At 37.3% G+C, this 19,796-nt stretch overlaps 1 protein-coding gene across 41 annotated transcripts in view; it reads right to left on the minus strand.

Moving 5' to 3' along the window:
• ANK2 (ankyrin 2) overlaps positions 1–19,796 on the minus strand; it is a 695,484-nt gene that overhangs the window by 85,674 nt on the left and 590,014 nt on the right. For 26 of the 41 annotated variants that reach the window (XM_050792405.1, XM_050792403.1, XM_050792385.1 and 23 more), the window contains 6 exons: positions 19,544–19,642; positions 15,229–15,426; positions 10,338–10,436; positions 9,558–9,656; positions 5,567–5,665; positions 4,543–4,641 (listed from right to left, as the gene is read on the minus strand). In XM_050792405.1, the coding sequence (XP_050648362.1) occupies positions 4,543–4,641; positions 5,567–5,665; positions 9,558–9,656; positions 10,338–10,436; positions 15,229–15,426; positions 19,544–19,642 (693 nt within the window). Of the gene's footprint in view, positions 1–4,542; positions 4,642–4,781; positions 5,102–5,566; positions 5,666–9,557; positions 9,657–10,337; positions 10,437–15,228; positions 15,427–19,543; positions 19,643–19,796 lie in introns of those variants that run through there. The other 15 variants (XM_050792409.1, XM_050792407.1, XM_050792406.1 and 12 more) reach the window with 2 other exon arrangements.

A 19,796-nucleotide genomic window follows, 5' to 3' on the forward strand; every position in this document is an offset into this window, starting at 1 on the left:
CACTACAGCATACTGAGTAATCTTGGTTATGATGCCACCTTTTAATGCTCACATCCATGGCTTCCATCAGTAAAGTTCAAGCTAAACTTGTTTTTTGTTTCTAAACATATTTATACCAATCATACATATTAATATAACTTTAATAACTAAATTGAATATTATGTAAATACTGTTTTTTTTCTAGAAAAAACTAGGGTAGATGCTTTTTAAAGTGCCACCACTCCTGGCTAATTTTTGTGTTGTTTTATAGAGACAGGGTTTTGCCATGTTGTCCAGGCTAGTCTCAAATGATCCACCATTTTGGGAGGCCAAGGCATCTGCCCACCTACTACTCCCGAGTAGTCCCTGTTACTCTGGAAGCCGAGGTGGGAGGATCACCTGAGGTGCAGTGAACTGTGATAGCACCACTACACTCCAGCCTGGGCAACAGTGTGAGATCCTGTCTCCAAAAAGAGAAAGAACAGGAAACTACACAGGACATATAAATATCATATAAACATACACATTATAGCATGTAGATATACATAATATAATATGTATTGATATTGTTTGTGCAAGAATGGCAATTTAACTTCTAACCGATGACCTATATTTACAGAACAATTTTGGCTCTGCCTCAAAAGGTGCCAAACGACTTTACAAGTATTTATTGTATTGCCATTTTTATGGGTCCTATTTTTAAAATTTTTAAATTTTTATGGATACATAGTTGTACATACTTAAGGGGTACAAGTGATATTTTGATATAAATATAAGTATAATGATCAAATCAGGGTAATTGGGATATCCATCACCTCAAACATTTGCCATTTCTTTGAGCTGGGGAAATTCCAAATCCACTTCTCTAGTTATGTTGAAATACACATTTTAGTTAACTCTAGGTAGCCTGTTGTGCTGCCTAACACTAGATCTTACTCCTTCTATCTAACTGTATTTTTGTACCCATTAGACAACTCCTCTGTATCCCCTCCTCCCCTGATTTTCATGTGAACTGACCTGTGGCAACAGGTAAGATTTAGGACTTAGAATATTCACATTTTCTGCAGTTTACTTAAATATTCCCTAATGATCAAGTAATAACATAATATAATATTTTTATTTTACTAACTTATTCAGTAATTTATGGTCTGCATACCAATTATATGCAACATAAAACACAATCACTTTAAGATTATACAAATAATAGAGATAATTGATGATGGTTGATCAATTAGTTGAAGGGTGAGTCATATGTCACAGTTCTTCCAAGCTGCGTTAGTGAACTGGCCTTGCTGGCTTCTGTCGCCAGAAGTGTGTCTCTACCATTCTGATATCCATTCTGGCAAACATATAGTGATTGTAATCCCAGGAGAATGCTAAACTGTCTCATATTCCCTGCTGCATCTCACAAAGTAAAGTTAGAAAAGCAAAGGTTAAGGAAACAAACCACAATTCCAAAATGCCTCAGAAGTTTCTACAGAAGTGGTTTTTCCTTTACAAACTACTGTGTTACTCTGGTCTCTACACGATGACTTTATTCATACTTTGGGGTAAAGAACTCAAAAGGAAGAATAGGAAAGGAAACTTTCTTCGATCAAAAGGACTACATGGTTGCTCATATGGCACATCACACAAATCCAATACATGTTAAATTAATATGTCAGTTGTGCAGGTGTAATGCAACTGTTGCATTTAAGCAATAACAACATTAACATTTTTTAATTTAACTTAACTATTAAGTTGTCTATTGCACTATCATTAGTTTCAAATTATTTTTAGTGACTGTAGATTTTAGAAAATGATACTGAATGTGAAACTCCACAAAAATCAATAAAGAGCACTATTTAAGTGGTTTTCTTTCTGTTGAAAATTAGGTGAAAACAGTTTCTTCACAAAATTCCTATTAAGCTATTTTCAGCAAAACCAAAGTCAGTTATATCAGAGAGGTTAAGAACATGGGATTTAAAACCCGACAACCTAAATTTGAAGCTTAGATCTGCTCTCAATGCCTTACATATTTTAAAACTTAAATTTACTGTTTTTTAATATCATTAATAACACATTGTGTGGAAAAAATATTATGTGGGAAAAGAATGATTGAAAATCTCTTTCCAAAGAGAGGAAGTTTATTGTAAGAAGACTCTCAGAATAGATGAGAATAAGTCTATTCTTCCAATCCTTACCCCAAAATTCCATTTCACAAAACAATTAAGATCACAATTATAAGAGAAACCAATTCAAAGAGCAGCAGACAGTGAAGAGAGACCAGCATCAAAACATGTAACCACTAAAACTATCCATTTAGATAACAGAGTTACTTGTTGAATTCAAGTGGACAATGATTTCTTAGTGTCCTAACTGAAAGCAGAAATGCTGTTATGTTTTCTATTTTTATTGGCTTTTCATCTAGAAACTTGAATTCTAAGTATAGCGACTTCTGATGGAGCAATGCTCAGCTACAGAATGTAGAGAATAATAGTTACCAGAAAAGAAAGCTCACAGAGGGTTCTAAAAGGAATTTCCATCCCCCTGTCTTCTCCAGAGCTAGATGTGGTAGAGAGATGATCTTGTGTCTGATTTCTGACAAGGACACTGAGAACTTACTCAGAGACAGCAATTACAGTATTTAGAGACAAACCAGAGAAAGTTTATTTGCTCTTCTTTTTAAATAGAGATCTGTGAAGTCATTCACCTGAGTAATATCTATAAACCCAAGATCTCTTTGAAACCAGACATATAAGTTCCATAGTTCTGTTGTGTAAAATATGAATTTATTTTCTTACCAAGCCTGATTCTCATTCTCTACTCTCATGACACTGAAGTTGCTGGTGGGAAGGAGTAATGTTTTCACCACTGATAACTCTTTAGCACTTAGCACAGAATTTACCACATATTTTATGCCCAGTAAATAATGAAGGAATAAATCAGTTAATGAAATGAATGGAAGCAAAGTAGGTACAAGATAACAAGAGATACAAGCTTGCCATCTAGTGATAACTTGGTAAAATGTTTATACATTATGTATAATGTTTATACATTATTCCCAGAGCAGGGAAAAAGTAATAAAGTTGAGATAAAACATGACTTCTAATGGCCGAACAGGTGTGCTTGGCCAATTTTGCCACTAGAGGCTTCATGTATTGTGATGTACACATTGTTTTAAAGATATCAGATGAAGTGGTATATATGTGTAGGCCCTTAATATGAAGATATTCCTGGTATAAGAAATCATAAAGTAAGAAAAAACTATTAAATATAGTGACCTACAAGTATGGTGCCAGGCAGTGACAAGACCTGTTTTTCTCTTATATAATTTATTAAAGCTATACTTTAAATCTTTAAAAATATTGTGGTGCACTGGCCAAAGGTTTTAAGATTCTGCCTCAGAAAACAAGCAGTGCCATTCTCTCCCATCTAAATTCAGTTTGTGTCTTGAAGCTCATTAATAAATCATAGGCCACTCTGCTTAAAACTGCACATTAAACCGACTGTATTCCATCACTTCGATGTATGTCAACAGGAATGTACTGTCAGCCTGAAGAACAAAATTCCTTTCTTTTTCCTCACATCTGTCAAAAAAAACAAGCATTTCAAACTCTATATGCATTTTTAGTTTGGAGCATTTACTAGAACCTCCTTCAGAATTATTTATTCATTTGTGGTCTTACTGTCTTTGAAGAGCTTCTCATGTCTTACTGTTCCTCTACTTTTTTACTTTACGAAGATAAATTAAAGGGCCATTCTTTAATTCATACTTAAAGTAGAAAGTGAGTGAATGAATAAATGCAAATGTAACAGCACTTCCACTTTCAGGTAGGAGCCCCCTCTCAAGAGGCCTCCTTTAAACTTTGCTCCCACTGAATGGTACAGGAGCATTAGGACTCAGTATTATCATGGTCTTTACTCTTCTAGAGTTTCTCTAGCAGAGGCCAGTAATAATCACTGATTTGTCATGAAAAGTCAGCAGTGTATTCAAAACAGAGAAAATAAAAAATTTTAAAATATATGTTTTTACTACACAGGCACAATTTAGCTAGTAAGCACAAGGAATTCTCTTTTTGAATTAAAAAATAATAATCAGAAATAAGATGCAAAGTAAGGATGAACTGCTCTCACTGGGAGTTCATGTGATCCAGTCATGAGCACAGTGTTGGGAGAAGCAGGGTCTTTCCAGAGGCTGGCCTGACCTCCTGGCTAAGATAAGAAGTTTGCAGTGGAGTGTGGTACCGCTTTGCCAGCGGTAGGTGTCATACACAACTAAAGGAAAAGGGCAGAGGAGCCAGAAAGTAAGAAACCAGTCACAGAAAAAGGAATTAAATATTATAAAACTATATTCACACATTTTATAGGGATAGATGCTGAGTAAAGGAAGCTGAAGCCCTGTGTTCCTTGTGTGAATTCATTTACTTCTGCATACTTCTATGTATGTGCTACAATACATTCAACAAAAAGAAGTTCAAAACTAAAAGCCCCAAACATCTTGTGAGTGAAAAAGTACTGTACGTGTATTTAGTTTGAAAACGAAGATAACAGGGCTGAAGCTAATCAGTCACTTATACTCACTGTGGTGGTGGTGGTGACCTCCTCGGTCACAACCTTCAGGGTGTCGACCACGGAGATGTAGCCCAGACGCTTAGCAATCGCCAAGGCAGTGTTGCCATTCTGAGGAGAGAGTGAAAGAAAGAGAGTGAGAAATAAGAGAGAGGACTGCGATGTGAGCCAATGAGCTCACCCGCTGCTCTGCATGAGCCAGCATTTCCTTCCAAAACAAGGCACAGCTTAGGAAAATCACTAGTTTTTACCATTACGTCTAAATCTGTCTTTGTAACTTCTTCAGACTATAGCCCAGGTCACCATGGTAACACAACAAGCTTGCATCTGCTTGCTCTTTTTAATAAGAAGCACTTGACGCTTTAACCCTAAGGTTGTCAAGTATCTTCTACAAATATTGTATTGCGCTTAAGATAAGTGCCTCACGACGCCTCCAAAACCTGTTAGCAAGTACCAGGTACACTCATCCCTCATCAGAGGCCAGGCCATCTGCTGCAGGTAAGATGTTACCGTAGGGAACACGGTAACATATTTAGCTACAGCTGTGCAGAAACTCACTGTGCAGCAAAATAACACAAGCAAGCAATTCAGGCTGCATCCAACCCAGGCCACTCGGGATCCCAGTTCGTTTAATTGCACCGCTTAGTTTACATTTCAATGGCTCCACAACCCAATGAGCTTTGTTTAAGCCAGCAGCTCCCTTACTGTGCTCCCTTAAGAAGGCGAGGGGGGTCAATTCGTGCTCACATCTGAGAACCAGCTGTAAGCAGAGCACGTTCCAGCAGCCCAAGCGGAGGGCCCCCCTCTCCAGAGAGAGCCAAAGAGTCAGGCTGACTGCTTTTCCTCCCAGGGCAAGCACTTCTGGGGAAGTCACACCGACTTCTGGAAAGTCTGCCCAAAAATCTGGGGCTTTCCAGAGTCCAGGGGGCTTATTTAAAGAGGAGGAATCTGACCTCACTCAGCTCAGACACGAAGCCACCAGGTCAAGAGAGGAAAAAGAAGAAAGCGTGGTGAGGGGCAGTGGCGTCTGCCTTACCGCGGTGGTGGCGTTGGGCTTGGCCCCATGCTGGAGCAGGACGTTGATGATGTGCGTGTGACCCTGCTGCGCGGCCTGGTGCAAAGGCGTGTAGCCATTCTGTGGAGGACAGTGGCGGCGGGCCCAGCACCCGATTTGCAGAGGGAGAGGAAAATTAGGTTAGCCTTCATTGTGAATAGTCTTATTTACAACAAAACCATCACGGATGCTTTATTTGGAGCCCAAGATTATCAGCAGCCCATTTCTCAGCAGCAAACACTCCCTCACACCTTATGGTCTGCTAAGCAAAGAGAAGAGACCAGCAGATGAAACAAGCTTAACAGACTCCAAATGATAAGTATTAATACGTTTTAACCAGTTAGCATTAAAAAGGAGGGCTCCCTTAAGAAGGTGAAGGGGATGGGTGCAGTCGACTTCTGCTCACATCTAAGCTGGGAGGAGAGATTTAAAATAAGAAAGAGCATTATCCCTGTGATTTCTTCCCTGGGAAACAAGAGTAAAATTGTTTTTAACTGAAGGCTGCAGAGGGTCATATAAACCACTGCTTGTTCATCATGACTCTCCCAATTATTAACCTTTGGCTTAGCTTTAAGGATTCTAAATCATTGAAAGTAAATCTAAATCTTACATTCCTTTCCAAGAACAGCTTTTCTCCCCATTTCAGACATGATGAAACTGAAAATAAGAAAGTTAAGTAATTTCCCCACAATCGGGCGAGGTTCAGATCCTGTGCAGAAGACCATGACAGCCAATGGCTACCAGACAATGGCTATTATTTATTAAAATCCACCTGCTTCACTTCTCATAAAATGTTATCTATATGTTTCAGACCCAATTGTGCTGGGCTCTAAGTTCTGAGTGGCGCTTTCATACTCTAAGCTTTTAAGTGTACATATCCCTTTCATCCAATGTCACTGCTGCCCTGTAAGCAACATACATACTTGCTTGTCCTGTCTACTATATATGTGGGTGCCACATGATTTCTTCTATAAATTCACTGCACTCTGTCTGCCCATAGGAACATGCCCATATGTATCAGGGTCTACCTCAGTGTCTCTAAGTGTGGCACATCCTCAGCTTTGTCATGTTGGAAGTCTTACATATCCTTATAAATTCCTACAATGGGATGACCCCAGGAAACCTGAAAATATAAATCAATTACAGGGACTCCAAAAAGCCTTTGGCTATTACAGGGACTCTGGTGTCAAATCAAATAATCCATGGACGTTTAAGGAGAATACACTAGGTGACACTTCTTTTCGTAAAAATTCTTCCTTTTCATTGTGTTTACATCCATTAAATCCACTGAATTTAGTTCATCTCTTTAGTATCAGCCAAGTTAATTCATTCAACACCTTTTACTAATCACACACTATGTGCTAAATAACTTAGCATGTAAATTAATAAAATAATATATCACTATAATATATAAATAAATGTAAATTCTCTATAAATATATGTAAATTAATAATGCCAAAGCAACATTCTTGCCCTCAATAGATCAGTGGACATTGTGGCCACAAAAATGTTCCCCAGCCCTGATTTAATCTAACCTTTACCTGAAATCTCCAGTGAGGATATTTGCCAGGGAAGTCTGGAGCAATTCAAGTGTTTACATAAACATTTGGTTGATTCTTAATCCACTGTCATAGGCCCATCTGGCCAGGAGCTGTAGACCCAGTGCTACCAATTATTTGCAGACCCTTAATCCTCTCTAAGCCCCAGTTTTCTCATTTGAAAAATGAAAATGGCCAAGATTTCAAGTTTGATGAAGGATCAGACAAGTTGCTCTTGAATATGTTTTCTTTTCTAGCTTTGAAAATTTTAGCAAACACTTTCGTGTGTGTGTATGTTTTTTCTTTTTTTTCCTCATCGAAGAGCTCTATAATCTTCAGTGTCTTTATTTTCATGTGCTGTTCTAAACCCTCTTCACAAATTAAATATATGATTAACCAGGTCTGGTTTGTCCCAAGCTGCTGTAACAGGGTTTCATTCTAATTTTAAGCAATGAATAGTCTTATAAAACAAGTTCATTCTGCCAAATCTTTCATACCACATCATGAGAGTTTACAGAGTAAAGTTAATATATATGTTTACATTTTTAAAGCAATGAATCAATTTTTAGTAACTACAGCTACACATAAGATATGAGGAAGAAAACCTAATTCCTTTCCCAAAGATGCCATTTTCATGTGAAAAAAAATCTGAAGAGTTTGTTAAAAGACTGTCTTTTGAGGTTTGTATCTATTTCCCTGAAGATATGTGGTTCCAAATGTAACAGTGCAAGCAACTCAGTTCACTTAAAAAACAAAACAAAAAAAAAATGAAATGATAAAATGAGATTTTTCTTTCAATCAAATCTTCATTCAATGCAGGTCAAACTCCAGGGAGACCATTGATATTCTCTAGACAATATAGTGTTTGCCTTCTAAATATTATAACCATTTAAACAATGAAACATTTAAAAATATGATAAGCATTTTCAAGCCCTGCCAACATCTCGCTATACTGTTGCATTTGTTCATTTCAAGAGAATAGTTGGATTCCAACAAAAATGTCTTTCCTGGAGTGCTTATATGCAAGCTGGCTCAGCAGAAAAGGCTTTAGGAGCTAATGCCTGAGAATTCATATTAGAGGTTTTAAATAAGTCTCAAAGTACAATTTCATGAGAACTTAAGAACTGGCCAGAAACTAGGCAGCAGCTATTCTTGCTAGAGTTAGGTTGTAGGTTTAAATCTTAAATGTTAATAGTATTATTTATAGTTTAAAAATCAGTTAATTTTAAATTAGCTATAAACATGCTTATGTATAGAAATGATTTTGTTTCTGCTTCTAATATAAAGACTGACTTATAAAACTTCTGTATATTTTTAATTTGTAGAATCTTGAATTGATGGCTTTGAAAAGTCCTGAATGTTCTCACACTAATTTACTTGAGCTCATTCAAATTGCTACAATTAGAAATTTCTGGGTCAGGCTTGGTGGCTCACACTTGTAATCCCAGCACTTTGGTTGGCCAAGGTAGGAGAATTTCGCTTGAGCCCAGGAGTTCGAGACCAGCCTAGGCAACATAGTGAAACTTCATCTCTATAAAAACTTTTAAAAATTAGCTGGGCATAGTGTCACGCACCTGTAGTCCTAGTCAGTACTGAGGCAAGAGAATCACTTGAGCCCAGGTTCTAGGCTGCAGTGAGCTCTGATCGTGCCATTGCATTCCAGCCTGGGCAACAGAGTAAGACCCTGTCTCAAAACAAAAAGAAAAATAAATTTCTGATATATGAACTTAAATAAATGTGCAAATAAATATTTCTTTGGATCAAAGAACTTGGAGCTGCAAGTTATATTATGCATAATGGCCACAGTTATAGTATGAACTTCTCTTCACCTTGAACCAAATTGAGGGCACTGAAGTGAGGTGTTATGTTCCAAGCTTGCTTTGCTGAACAGGACCTTTTGAATGCCACTGGGGAAACTATTGGGATCAAGTCAGCTCTGCATTATCCTTGAGAACTTCCAGCCCAGGCCTTATACATTATTGCCTCACTGAGCATGTCCACGTGATGTTCTGAATGTGACAGAGTTCATTAAAAATGAAAGGCATGCAGTCTAGGCTGCCTGTCTGTATTTCTTCATGACAGGATAAGAGGTCAGGGGAGGGGGGCCGAGGTCCTCAAACAATGTAAAGGAAATCTGGCAGAACATCAAGATGTTCTAGCAGGCATCTATTGTATCCCTCAGTAAGTTGTTAAATTGATGTCAGCTACTTTAACTTTATAATAGAAATAGTTCTGAAGCTAACCTGCATGGCTGTCAAAGGTTATCAGAATGAAAATTCTCAAATAATTACAAAACTACATCACCTCTTCAAAATCACTTTAGAAGAACTAAAAAGGAAGAAAAAATACACTTGTAGCTTTGGTAAACTAGTGAAGCATCCAGATGGCTGAACCTTTTTGCTTATAGTAATTGAAAATGACCACAAGTACTTTACCTTGGTTTTTGCGTTAACATTTGCTCCCTGCTTCAGAAGAAAGTTCACCATTTTCACATTTCCATAGTGACAGGCCACAATTAAAGGTGTGTAGCCAAGCTGTAAATAATAATAAAAAGTTAAAAAAAGAAAAAGTAGAAACTTTACTACTCTAGTGGTTAACATCCCAGAGGAGAAGGACTGGGTAGAGTATCAGTTATTGTAGGATTCAATTTGACTAAAGATATTATTTAGCAGATTATACATGTACCCCTGACCACAAGGAACCTCATATCAGCGAGAGAGATCAGATGTGGGTGACTTAATCTGCAAAGAACTAAGAGAGGGGCACAAATAATATCTGAAAACAGCAAAGACAGAATGACTCTGATAGGAGATGCAGGAAATATGTAGCTACAGCAGGCTTAAAGAATGGGTAAGAATTTTATGGCTTAGAGACGGAAAATCCATTTCCAGACCAAGGGCATGGAGACAAGACAAGGAGGAACACGGCAACTCATGTGAACTAGCTAAAGCAGTAAGAGAGAGGGTAGACTTAAGGTTGCAAAAATTGGAGTCTTTCTTCAAAGGGTCCTGACCCCATGCTATCCACTGGACTTGATTCCAGCAAAAAATGGGGAGCCATCATAGATTTGTGCATAGGAGAGGGTTATGATTAGTTTACATTTCAGAACAGACTCTTGAGGAGGGAAGACCCTGGACATGCGGTGACCCGAATGGGGGCTACTGGGAGTCATCCCATCCCGAACCCGTCACAATATTGAGAACGATTTGCTTTACCTTTGTATGTGCATCCTGATCAGCTCCATGCTTGGTGAGAATATCAGCAACATTCACTTTATCTTCCTGGGCTGCAAGGTGTAAGGATGTGAGTCCGCTCTATAGAAAGAATGGAATCAAAGGGATACATTTGAAGAAGAAAATGCATTGCATCATCTGTAATATTATGAAAATACATTAAAAATATTGAAAAAATCCTGGAAAACTCATAGCCTCTTCCCAGAAACTGTATCTTCTGATATTTAAGGCAAATTCTCTAAATTAATGACATTTCATCTAAGACATGTCCTCCAAGTCAATCAACACGTAAGGCAAATTATTTTCTATATTAGGTTCTTATATTATGATGTGAGACTTCAAACTAGCACAGCTAATAAGCTTTCAAATGATATTTATTTCAAATCCATCTGGATCTCCTGCTGTACCAACTTCTTTATTTAAATAACTGATCAACCAACTATTACACCTATAAGCATAATAATCATCTACAGTTTATCAACAAAATATTACATCATTGTAAAAAATGGACAGTTACAGGAAGTGAGTTCAGAAAAACCTTCTCTAGCACCCAAAGAGAGTATACTTTTCAGGAGGTTCTGTTAAACATTACCTTAAAGTAACCTCATTATTTACAGAGCACCACAAACTGCCCAGTTTTATGCCACATGTTTGGTATACATACATCAAGTAATTATTTTGTTTATTTGAATATCCAATTAAAGTACAGTTATGAATTAATAATAAAAAAAGGAAGGCATGGAGAAAAGAGGGAGGAAAGTGGCTTATTCAGTCAATGCCACACTCAGGTAGCCTTACTACATCATTTACATGTTTAACAGGTGTTTTCTTGAGTATGTTTCATATGTCATGAAGTGTTCATATTCTAGGCACTTGAATACAGCAGTGAACAAAAGTTTCTGTCTCTATAGAGCTTACATTCTAGCCTACAGTATATTTATACTGTATATTTCTCTCCCCTCACTATTGTTCAAATGCCTCCTATACTTATGCTCTTCCTGGACATCCTGCAGCTATAGACTGAGGTGGCTACCTGGACTCTGAGTCAGCACCTCTTCCCCACTTTACATCTGATTAAAATGGACCAGCCCTGTTGGCCACAACTTTTCAGGCCCACTCTCCTGCATTAGCACTTAGGCTGAGAAAGCTAAGCCATGTTCTTCAAAATTCATGATCTCCAGCCATGGTGCTACTTCTGGAAATCAAAAAGTACATTGACCTTATTTCAAAAATGTAAGTGAAACCTACAGAGAGAAAACCATTCTACAACTTGAGAGGAGGCTTTTTCCTTGTGGGCCTGGGGCTTTTTAATCCTGAGAGCTCTGGGTGAGCTCAACTTTGAGTTTCATAAAACACAGGGTGAGATAGAAGGTGTATCATTTTCTATTAAAATTTTCATCTCTTCTAACCAAATATTATTTAATCCTAATGTATAAAAAATCTGAATATTAGGATAAAACAAGAATCTTATCTTAATTTTCTCCTTACTAAAATAACAAACATAAGAATATTTCTCTTTACAGAGATAGTCTGTTTAAAAATGTTATTGAAGTGATCATTACATGCAGTGATCATCAAATCTCAAAGATATTTTTGATGACTTTTTAAATATGTGTGCTTCTTTCTACTCTATTTGCAGAATGGATTTTCTGCCATGCAAGATTACAAATTAACAACCAGCATGAAAATCTCTGCAGTTTATTGTGGTAAACTTGCATATCCAAATCAAAGGATGTAAACTGCAGTGAATATAGGTTTTTGTCCACAGTTGCTGCCTCATAACTCCCATAGCCCTTACTATAGTCTTTTGTTATAACGTTGTGCATTTTAGGCCTCAGGGGCAGGCCTCAGGAAACAAAATATCTCCCACCTTCCCTAGTCCCCTTTCGCTTTCCCCAAGGCTAGGCTCTAATCTTCTCCGCAGCATTCATGGGTCATAAGACCCTCCTGAGAGAGAGAGAGAGAGTCCCACCCTATACCGTGGGGGAATGAATGCTGACATCATGAAGCTTCCATAAAATCCCAGAGGACAGGGTTCAGGGAGCTTCTGGATAGCTGAACACAGGGAGCTTCCTTGTGCAGGGTGGTGCTCCCAGGGAGGGCATGGGAGCTGGGTACCTCCCCTCATACCTTTCCCTATGTGTCTCTTCATCTTCATCCTTTGTAATAGCCTTTATAAGAAACTGTAAGCACTGTAAATGTAAGTGTTTCTGTGAGCTCTGTGAGCCACTCCAGTGAGTTAATGGAACTCAAAGGGAGTGTCCTGGGAACCCCAACTTGAAGCCAGTCGGTCAGAAGTTCAGAGGCCCAGACTTGTGATTAGTGTCAGTGCAGAGGGCAGTCTTGGGGACTGAGCCCTCAACTGAAGGGATCTAACACTCTCTCCAGATAAGACAGTGCTGGAACTGAATTGGAGGACACCCAGCTGGTGTGTGCTGCTCAGTATGTGGGGAAAACCTCTACACATTCGGTCCCAGAAGCCTTCTGTGTTGATGATTGTTGTGCGGTAGTGTGAGAATAGAGGAAAAACACTGTTTGAAAGGTTTCTGGGGAGGAAAAAAAAACTTTTCTAATAAATCAAGAAAATAGGAAGTGTTGAAGCAGTTCTTTTCAAAAAAAAGTAATTTATTTCCTAAGACACACTGGTGGACTCAACAACTGATCTTTTTTGGTTTTGTTTTATGATAGATGGTGATTGGATAATGATATCATTTCTATATTATAGTTCTTCACATGAAAATATGAAATTATAGTTCTTCATGTGAAATAATCATTTGGAGAATATGAAATTATTGATATCAGTTGGCCTTAAAAAGAAAAGAATATATGTTTTCTTCAGAAGCAATGGGAAAGTTTTTTATCAGTTTTGCCTCTCCTCTGAGATATTTTTATAGTTGCTTTATCTTATAATTCTAACCAAAAGGCAAGGTTATATGTTTTATATGTAAATTTTATATATTGTATTATTATTCAGATATATCTGCACAAACTTACTAAAGTTTTACTTTAGTGATAAATATACTATGTGTTTAGGACACCACTCAAATGTACTACTGAAATCATTGTTATAAAGATAACAAAATTACTTTGTGATTCAAAATTGAATGTTTTTCTTCATTGCTGAGTGTGCAACTCAAAAATACTCATTAAATATTTGTTAACTGCTAAAACTCTCTCAAAGAAAGTAATGTATTTAGAAGAATACCATAAAGGAAGACGTAGTGAACTGATTTCAGATATGTACCTGTCATTTTTATACATTAAAAATAACACCATCAGAAACACTGTAAGATCCATTTCATGAACTATCTGAATTTTAATCCTACTCAAAATACTGCTGAATTGTTTATGGATTTCTTTGGCTTATTTTCAAATGAAGATTTATTTGTTATTAATAGAGTAAACATATGCCCCCTTCATACACTAATATTAAATAAAATATTCTATGCTTCAAGATCAGATTTTTCTCCAACAGGGTAAATGACCACCTGAATGACATGACGTCAATAGTCACAAGGACGTCCATGCCCTAGATTGTAATGATTGTCCATCTAATACACTGAATTTCACTATAAGGCTTTATCGTGTTCATTCTTGTAAAAATGCAACTATCCTTTGGAAGACTAACCCTATAATTTGCTCTCATCATACTTTAAAAAAGGATTTATGGGGACTTTTTATAAAGGCCAGAGAAGTAAGTAAGGGCAGGGGATGTACAGGAACACTTCCGAGTGACAAAGAAATAGACTAGGACTGCAGAAATATTCAAGGCAACCTGCCTGTTTCATAGCTCTTCCTAAAGGATGCATGCTACATAACCTATTTACGAATGTCGTTAAAACCAACTTATCACTGATACTTTAAAAGTAGCAATTAACAGTGACATGTAGAAAACACAGAGTATTTGTATATTTGTGGAAAGAGCTAAGAAACTTAATTTTCACTAAGCCCATATAACGTATTACAAAAAGCATCAAGACACCAAATGACAAACTAACTTAATAAACACAGTTTCCAATACTGTGTTTCTCAGCAGCTGGCTATAGCAGAGTATATGTATATAAGTGTAAGATAGAAAGTTAGATAGATCTATAGATCTTTATGTAGATGGATGGATAGATGTATCAAAAGACATATACTTGTAAAAAAAGTATATTTTTATATGTGAATTTTTTCCCTTGTATCTTTGACTGCCATTCTATTATAATTAATGTGGAGGTCTACAGAGGCCAGTCCATGGAGAAAGGCTAAAATGACTGATGTGCTTTATTAAAAAAACAAAAAAGATTTTCTCACCACCACTACCAAACCTCTCAAGCTAGGCTTACATTGACTCAAAAAATCTGTATTTTATTATGTTTCCTCTCTACTATCCAGAGGTGCCTCAGATGCCCAGCAAGACTAAAGAATGCCCTGGGTGGTGGACATGGGCCTTCCAGCTTAGAGGCAGTTGTTTAAGCTACAACCCCAGATGGAACCATTCTTCCTCTCTATATATATATATCTGAAATTTAGAATGAGGAGCAACAGACACTGGAGCAATTATAGTGATGTTAACATTGGGAGCTACAGGGTAGCCTCTTTAGACACACACAGAGATGCAAGGAAAGTGGGGCTATAGAGATGAATAGAACTGACTTGCATAGAAAAGTCAAGAAGCCAAAATGTTGCCATACAGAGAGTCTCTCTCCCTTGCTTCCTTACGGTTTTCTAATCTCTCATAAGGCTTGACTCCCTTCGTGTCCTTGGGATCTGTAAGATATCCCTGTTTCTTTTTAATATATTGCTCCTTTTTGTTCCAAACTATCTGTGATTGATTACTGTTTACATGCATCCAAAACACTCTTGATTGAAGCAAGAAATGACAGAATACCTTGGTTGACATGTGGATATTGGCGCCCTTATCCAGAAGCAAGGTAACCATATCTGTGTGCCCCTCCTGCGAGGCCAGATGGAGTGGAGTTACTCCTTGCTTTGTCACAATGTTTGTCTCTGCTCCATAGTTCAGGAGTGTGGAAGCTATCTGCATTTGATTCTTCTTGGCAGCAATATGTAAAGGAGTATAGCCATTCTAAAAAAGACAAAAATAAAACACATGCATATAGGGTAAGATTAACAATTGCTCTTATATGTATCTCTAAAGGAAATAAAAATCTCTAATCAACAGAAGAGTTAAAAGTGAGTTTACAGTTAATCCAAACTCTTAGTCATCCCATTTCCATTCAACAATAACCAAATCTCTACAATAAAAGTCACAAGGTACTCCATTCTACTGTAAGACAGATACAGACATCAAAGCTCCAAAGCTGAAAACTCTCTCCTTATAATATTGCTTCTCTCCTGAAGAGCAACATAGAGTAAGCCAGGTTTCTCTTCTACATGACCATCCTTTAAATATCTGGGGATGATTTTCATATCCACCTTTAGTGTTCTGTTTTCCAGGCTAATTTTCTCCATTTCTTCAACCATTCCTGATGGGAGTGCCATTTCTAGATCCCTCCTTATAAGGATGTTCTGTTCTGAGCTGATTCTAGTTTGTCAATATTGCTCTTGAATTGTATGTGCTATCTGGAACCAAGGCTACACTTCACATATGTTTATAACATAAAGAATCAAATTGAATTATTTCTATTATCTTATTATAATACTCCAACTAATACGCTTCTGTTTGGATTGTACTTTAAACTGGTTCAACAAATATTACTGAGTGCCTAGCATATGCCAAGCAGTGTGCTAGGTGTGGGAATACAATGGTGAACATGACATGATCCCTGTCTTTAATGGATTCAATTCTAATTTAAAATATATTCAACAACAAAATTAGCTTATATTAGTTTTGTGGTCCATTCAAATCCTAGATCTCCCCTTCTTCATAACTTGCTGCTTCAAAAGTAGAAATATGAGGCTACTCATTTCGGGTGGGAGTTTGTGGAGAGGGTCAGGATAACTATACTCTGCTTACAAGAACAAAACTCTAAACCCCATACTTAATTAAAAGAAAAAAAATGTGGAACAACTGTAAGTCTGCAATATATATTGTTTCATTTCCTTTTCTTTATCAAATCTGGTAGAATTTTCCATTTGAAATGTGTGATAGAAATTAACAACAGCGTCTTTGCCATTAACTGTGGCTTTTCCCCTCAGTGACATGCTGAAGGGAAAGACAGCATAATGATCAAGCGCTTCTTGTGAGATTACCATGAGATGATTTATTTATTTATTTGTTGAGACAAGGTATGGCTCCATCACCTAGACTGGAGTGCAGTGGTGCCATCTCAGTCACTGCAACCTCCACCTCCTGGGCTCGTGATCCTCCCACCTCAGCCTCCTAAGTACCGAGGACTCCAGGCACACACCACTGTGACTAGCTAATTTTGTTTGTATTTTTGGTAGAGATGGGGTTTCACCATGTTGCCCAGGCTCATCTCAAACTCATGAGCTCAAGCAATCTGCCCACCTTGGCCCCCTAAAGTGCTGGGAGTACAGGCTTGAGCCTGTAATCAAACATGAGAGGTGTTTTTATGTCATACTATTTCCTTAAAGCTAACTGCAAAGTGTACCAAAAAATAAAAAAGTGTTTTGAGAATTTAAATGTCTTTATGAGCCATCATCAAATCTTGATTCTCACACAACCCTACATTATCTACTCTGTCCCCATTTCTCTAAGCAAGAATAAGTCTCTTTCATTTTTGACAAATAATGTTTCTCCTGAAGCAACTGAAGGAAATTCAGCTTGGAAGCCTTTTCAGGGTTTGATCAGAGGTCCCGGATGCTTCAAAATATTGTATTTGTGTCCATAGACTCTATTGAAAAAAGGACACATAGATTTTTGTGGACCAAGTAAGTTTAGTCAACTTCTTTTTGCTACAATGTGTTTCTTTAGTCTCAATTACCCCCCCTGCCTACAGCATGGGCTCTACTAAGGTCAGGTAAAGGGACATTTTAGCAAAACAACATAAGCGACCATCAAAGAAGGTGTCAATTCTGGCAATGGAGGAGGTTTGTCTGGTAGATACTCAACATACAAGATCTGAAAAGCCCTCTTACTCCACAAAGAGGAAACATTTTGGGACTCAAATAATTGCAGCACTCCCAATAAAGACTAAGAGAAGGTTCTGGACTCTGGTGGAAAGAAGCAAAGTTCTCGTGGCCAAAGGACCATGCGTGTTGAGGAGAGGGGACATTATAATGAGCAGAAAGAGAGTCTAAAGTGGAGACTACCATGGGGATCTTACCATCTGGAGACCTCTAGGAGTTGCCCCAAAGATGAAGGGCTCATGTTCATTGACAGGCTGGGGCAGATAAGTGAAAGACACTAGAGAGGCATTCCCAGAATACCCATCCTACTGTGGACTCTGGAGTAGAGAAATGCTTTATGTCATCATCTGAACTCAGTATATGCATGCCTAAGATTAAGGACCATACAAGGTAGAGGATAGAAATCAAGGCTATGCTTGTCTCTTTAGGAAAACCATACACATTAATTTATAATCTAGGTCTTCTCTTGCAAGTAGATTGAGAGTCCCTTGTGGAAAGAGAACACACGTTTTACAATTTTACCTCCCATTGAGTACCTACAATCCTTTCTTTGCACATCATAAGAGTTCAATGAAAGTACTCATGAGTACTGAAGAAGTCTTTTGTATCTACGTTGAGAATGGTCAGCCTGGAAAGCTAATGAAAAAAAAATGCTGCCATGTTAAGTGAGCAGGTATATTTTTATTCCATAGTTGCTCAATCTTCATTCTTTCATGCAAATTTATTGGGAACTCACATATGTTATTAAACACCTCATAGATATGCAAATGAATATGATATGAACACTACTCTAGTAGTGTGAAGAAAGACATAAAATATGTGTAGAATTGATGAGGTTGTAGAAAAAAGAGGAATAAGAACACTGTGGATAATTATGAACATTTGGCATCCTCTTTTGACAGTTCAAGTACTTTATTGTAAACTGTTTATTGGCATCAAAAAGATATAAATATATATAGATGTATAGGTATGTATGTGTACAAAGTTATATATGTATATTATATATAACATATTTATATATAAATATATATTATACAGAACATATTTTTGTATATATCCTATTTTATATTTATAATATGCATAATTTAAATAGGCATATGAGTATATATGTATATACTTGTATAATAGAATGGAATAAATCTCTTTCTATTGCTTTGGGACACAAAGGACCTAGTAGTTAAGAGCATCAGCTCTAAAGTCAGTCTGCCTGAGGTCAAACCCAGGTACAAGCTCTAACACATATTATTCAGATAACTTTGGAAAATTAACCTACTTAAATCTCACTTTCTCATCTGCAAAATGGAGATCATTAGAATACCAGTCTCATGGGGTTATTATGAGATATTGCTGTAAAGTGCTTGGCATAGTGTTTGGCAAATAAATGGTGGCAGTTGTTTTATTATGTTGTCTAATATAGCATACATATTTTCCCATTACGATCAATATTTTTTAAATAAACCCTGACGTGTTCTCAAAATAGGTGTGCTGAGTTAATGAACGAAAGGTGCAATGAGTACTTTATGCATTATACGACATTCATATATATTTTCAGTTTAATAAGGGGCCAACTAGAATGGTGGAAAATGCCCTGTCCGTAAGTACAAGTCTTAGTTGGAGCTGTTTCGGAATTTGGTGCTAGATGTACACCAAAAAGGAATCCCCCCCCGCCACCCCCGAGTCTAGGGACTTAGAGGGATCCATGCTACAGTTAACACAGGTAAAACATTTTTTAAAAAAAACAAAGAAACAAATAGAAGTTTGAAGTCTGAAAGAATGAGATTATAAAAGGACATTTTAATCACAGCATTTGGTTTATAGGAGAGAAGGGAAAACATGATAATGACTTTATTTCTCATTTCTCAAAATTCAGACTTCATTCTCTAACACACAGAATGTTAGCAATAAGATTCATGTCTACTGGTTTACAGGCACATCCCCTGAATATTTGCTGACTCTTTAAAAATCTTAAAAAAGGTTTTCTAGACGCAACTGGTGGAAATACAAGGGGAAAAAAAGGGTCTCAATACCAAAACTACTAGCGCCAGAACTAGTCGCAGTTATACTATACCATGTGTTTAAAAGACAATTCTCATGTGTTTTCAGGTGATAGTTACACCCTATGTCTATAAATCCTTTTCTGTGGTCCTCACCTTGGCAGTGGCATGAGGGGAAGCACCCTTCTCCAGTAACAGCAGCGCCACCTTCTGGTTGTCATAATGAGCAGCAACATGGAGCGGGGTAAGGCCATTCTGTAAAGGGTGTGTTTAAGTTTCAGCATTAATAAATTAGGGTTAGCTGCCCTGAAGCTACCAGGATGCCTGGAAACTGATGCTGATTACATTCATGTTAATGAATTAATATAGTCAATAGAAAAAAGAATGAAAATAAAATCCCCAATAATTT

The sequence above is a fragment of the Macaca thibetana genome, chromosome 5 (genome assembly GCF_024542745.1).
Source record: "Macaca thibetana thibetana isolate TM-01 chromosome 5, ASM2454274v1, whole genome shotgun sequence".
In the NCBI taxonomy this organism is placed as follows: domain Eukaryota; kingdom Metazoa; phylum Chordata; class Mammalia; order Primates; family Cercopithecidae; genus Macaca; species Macaca thibetana.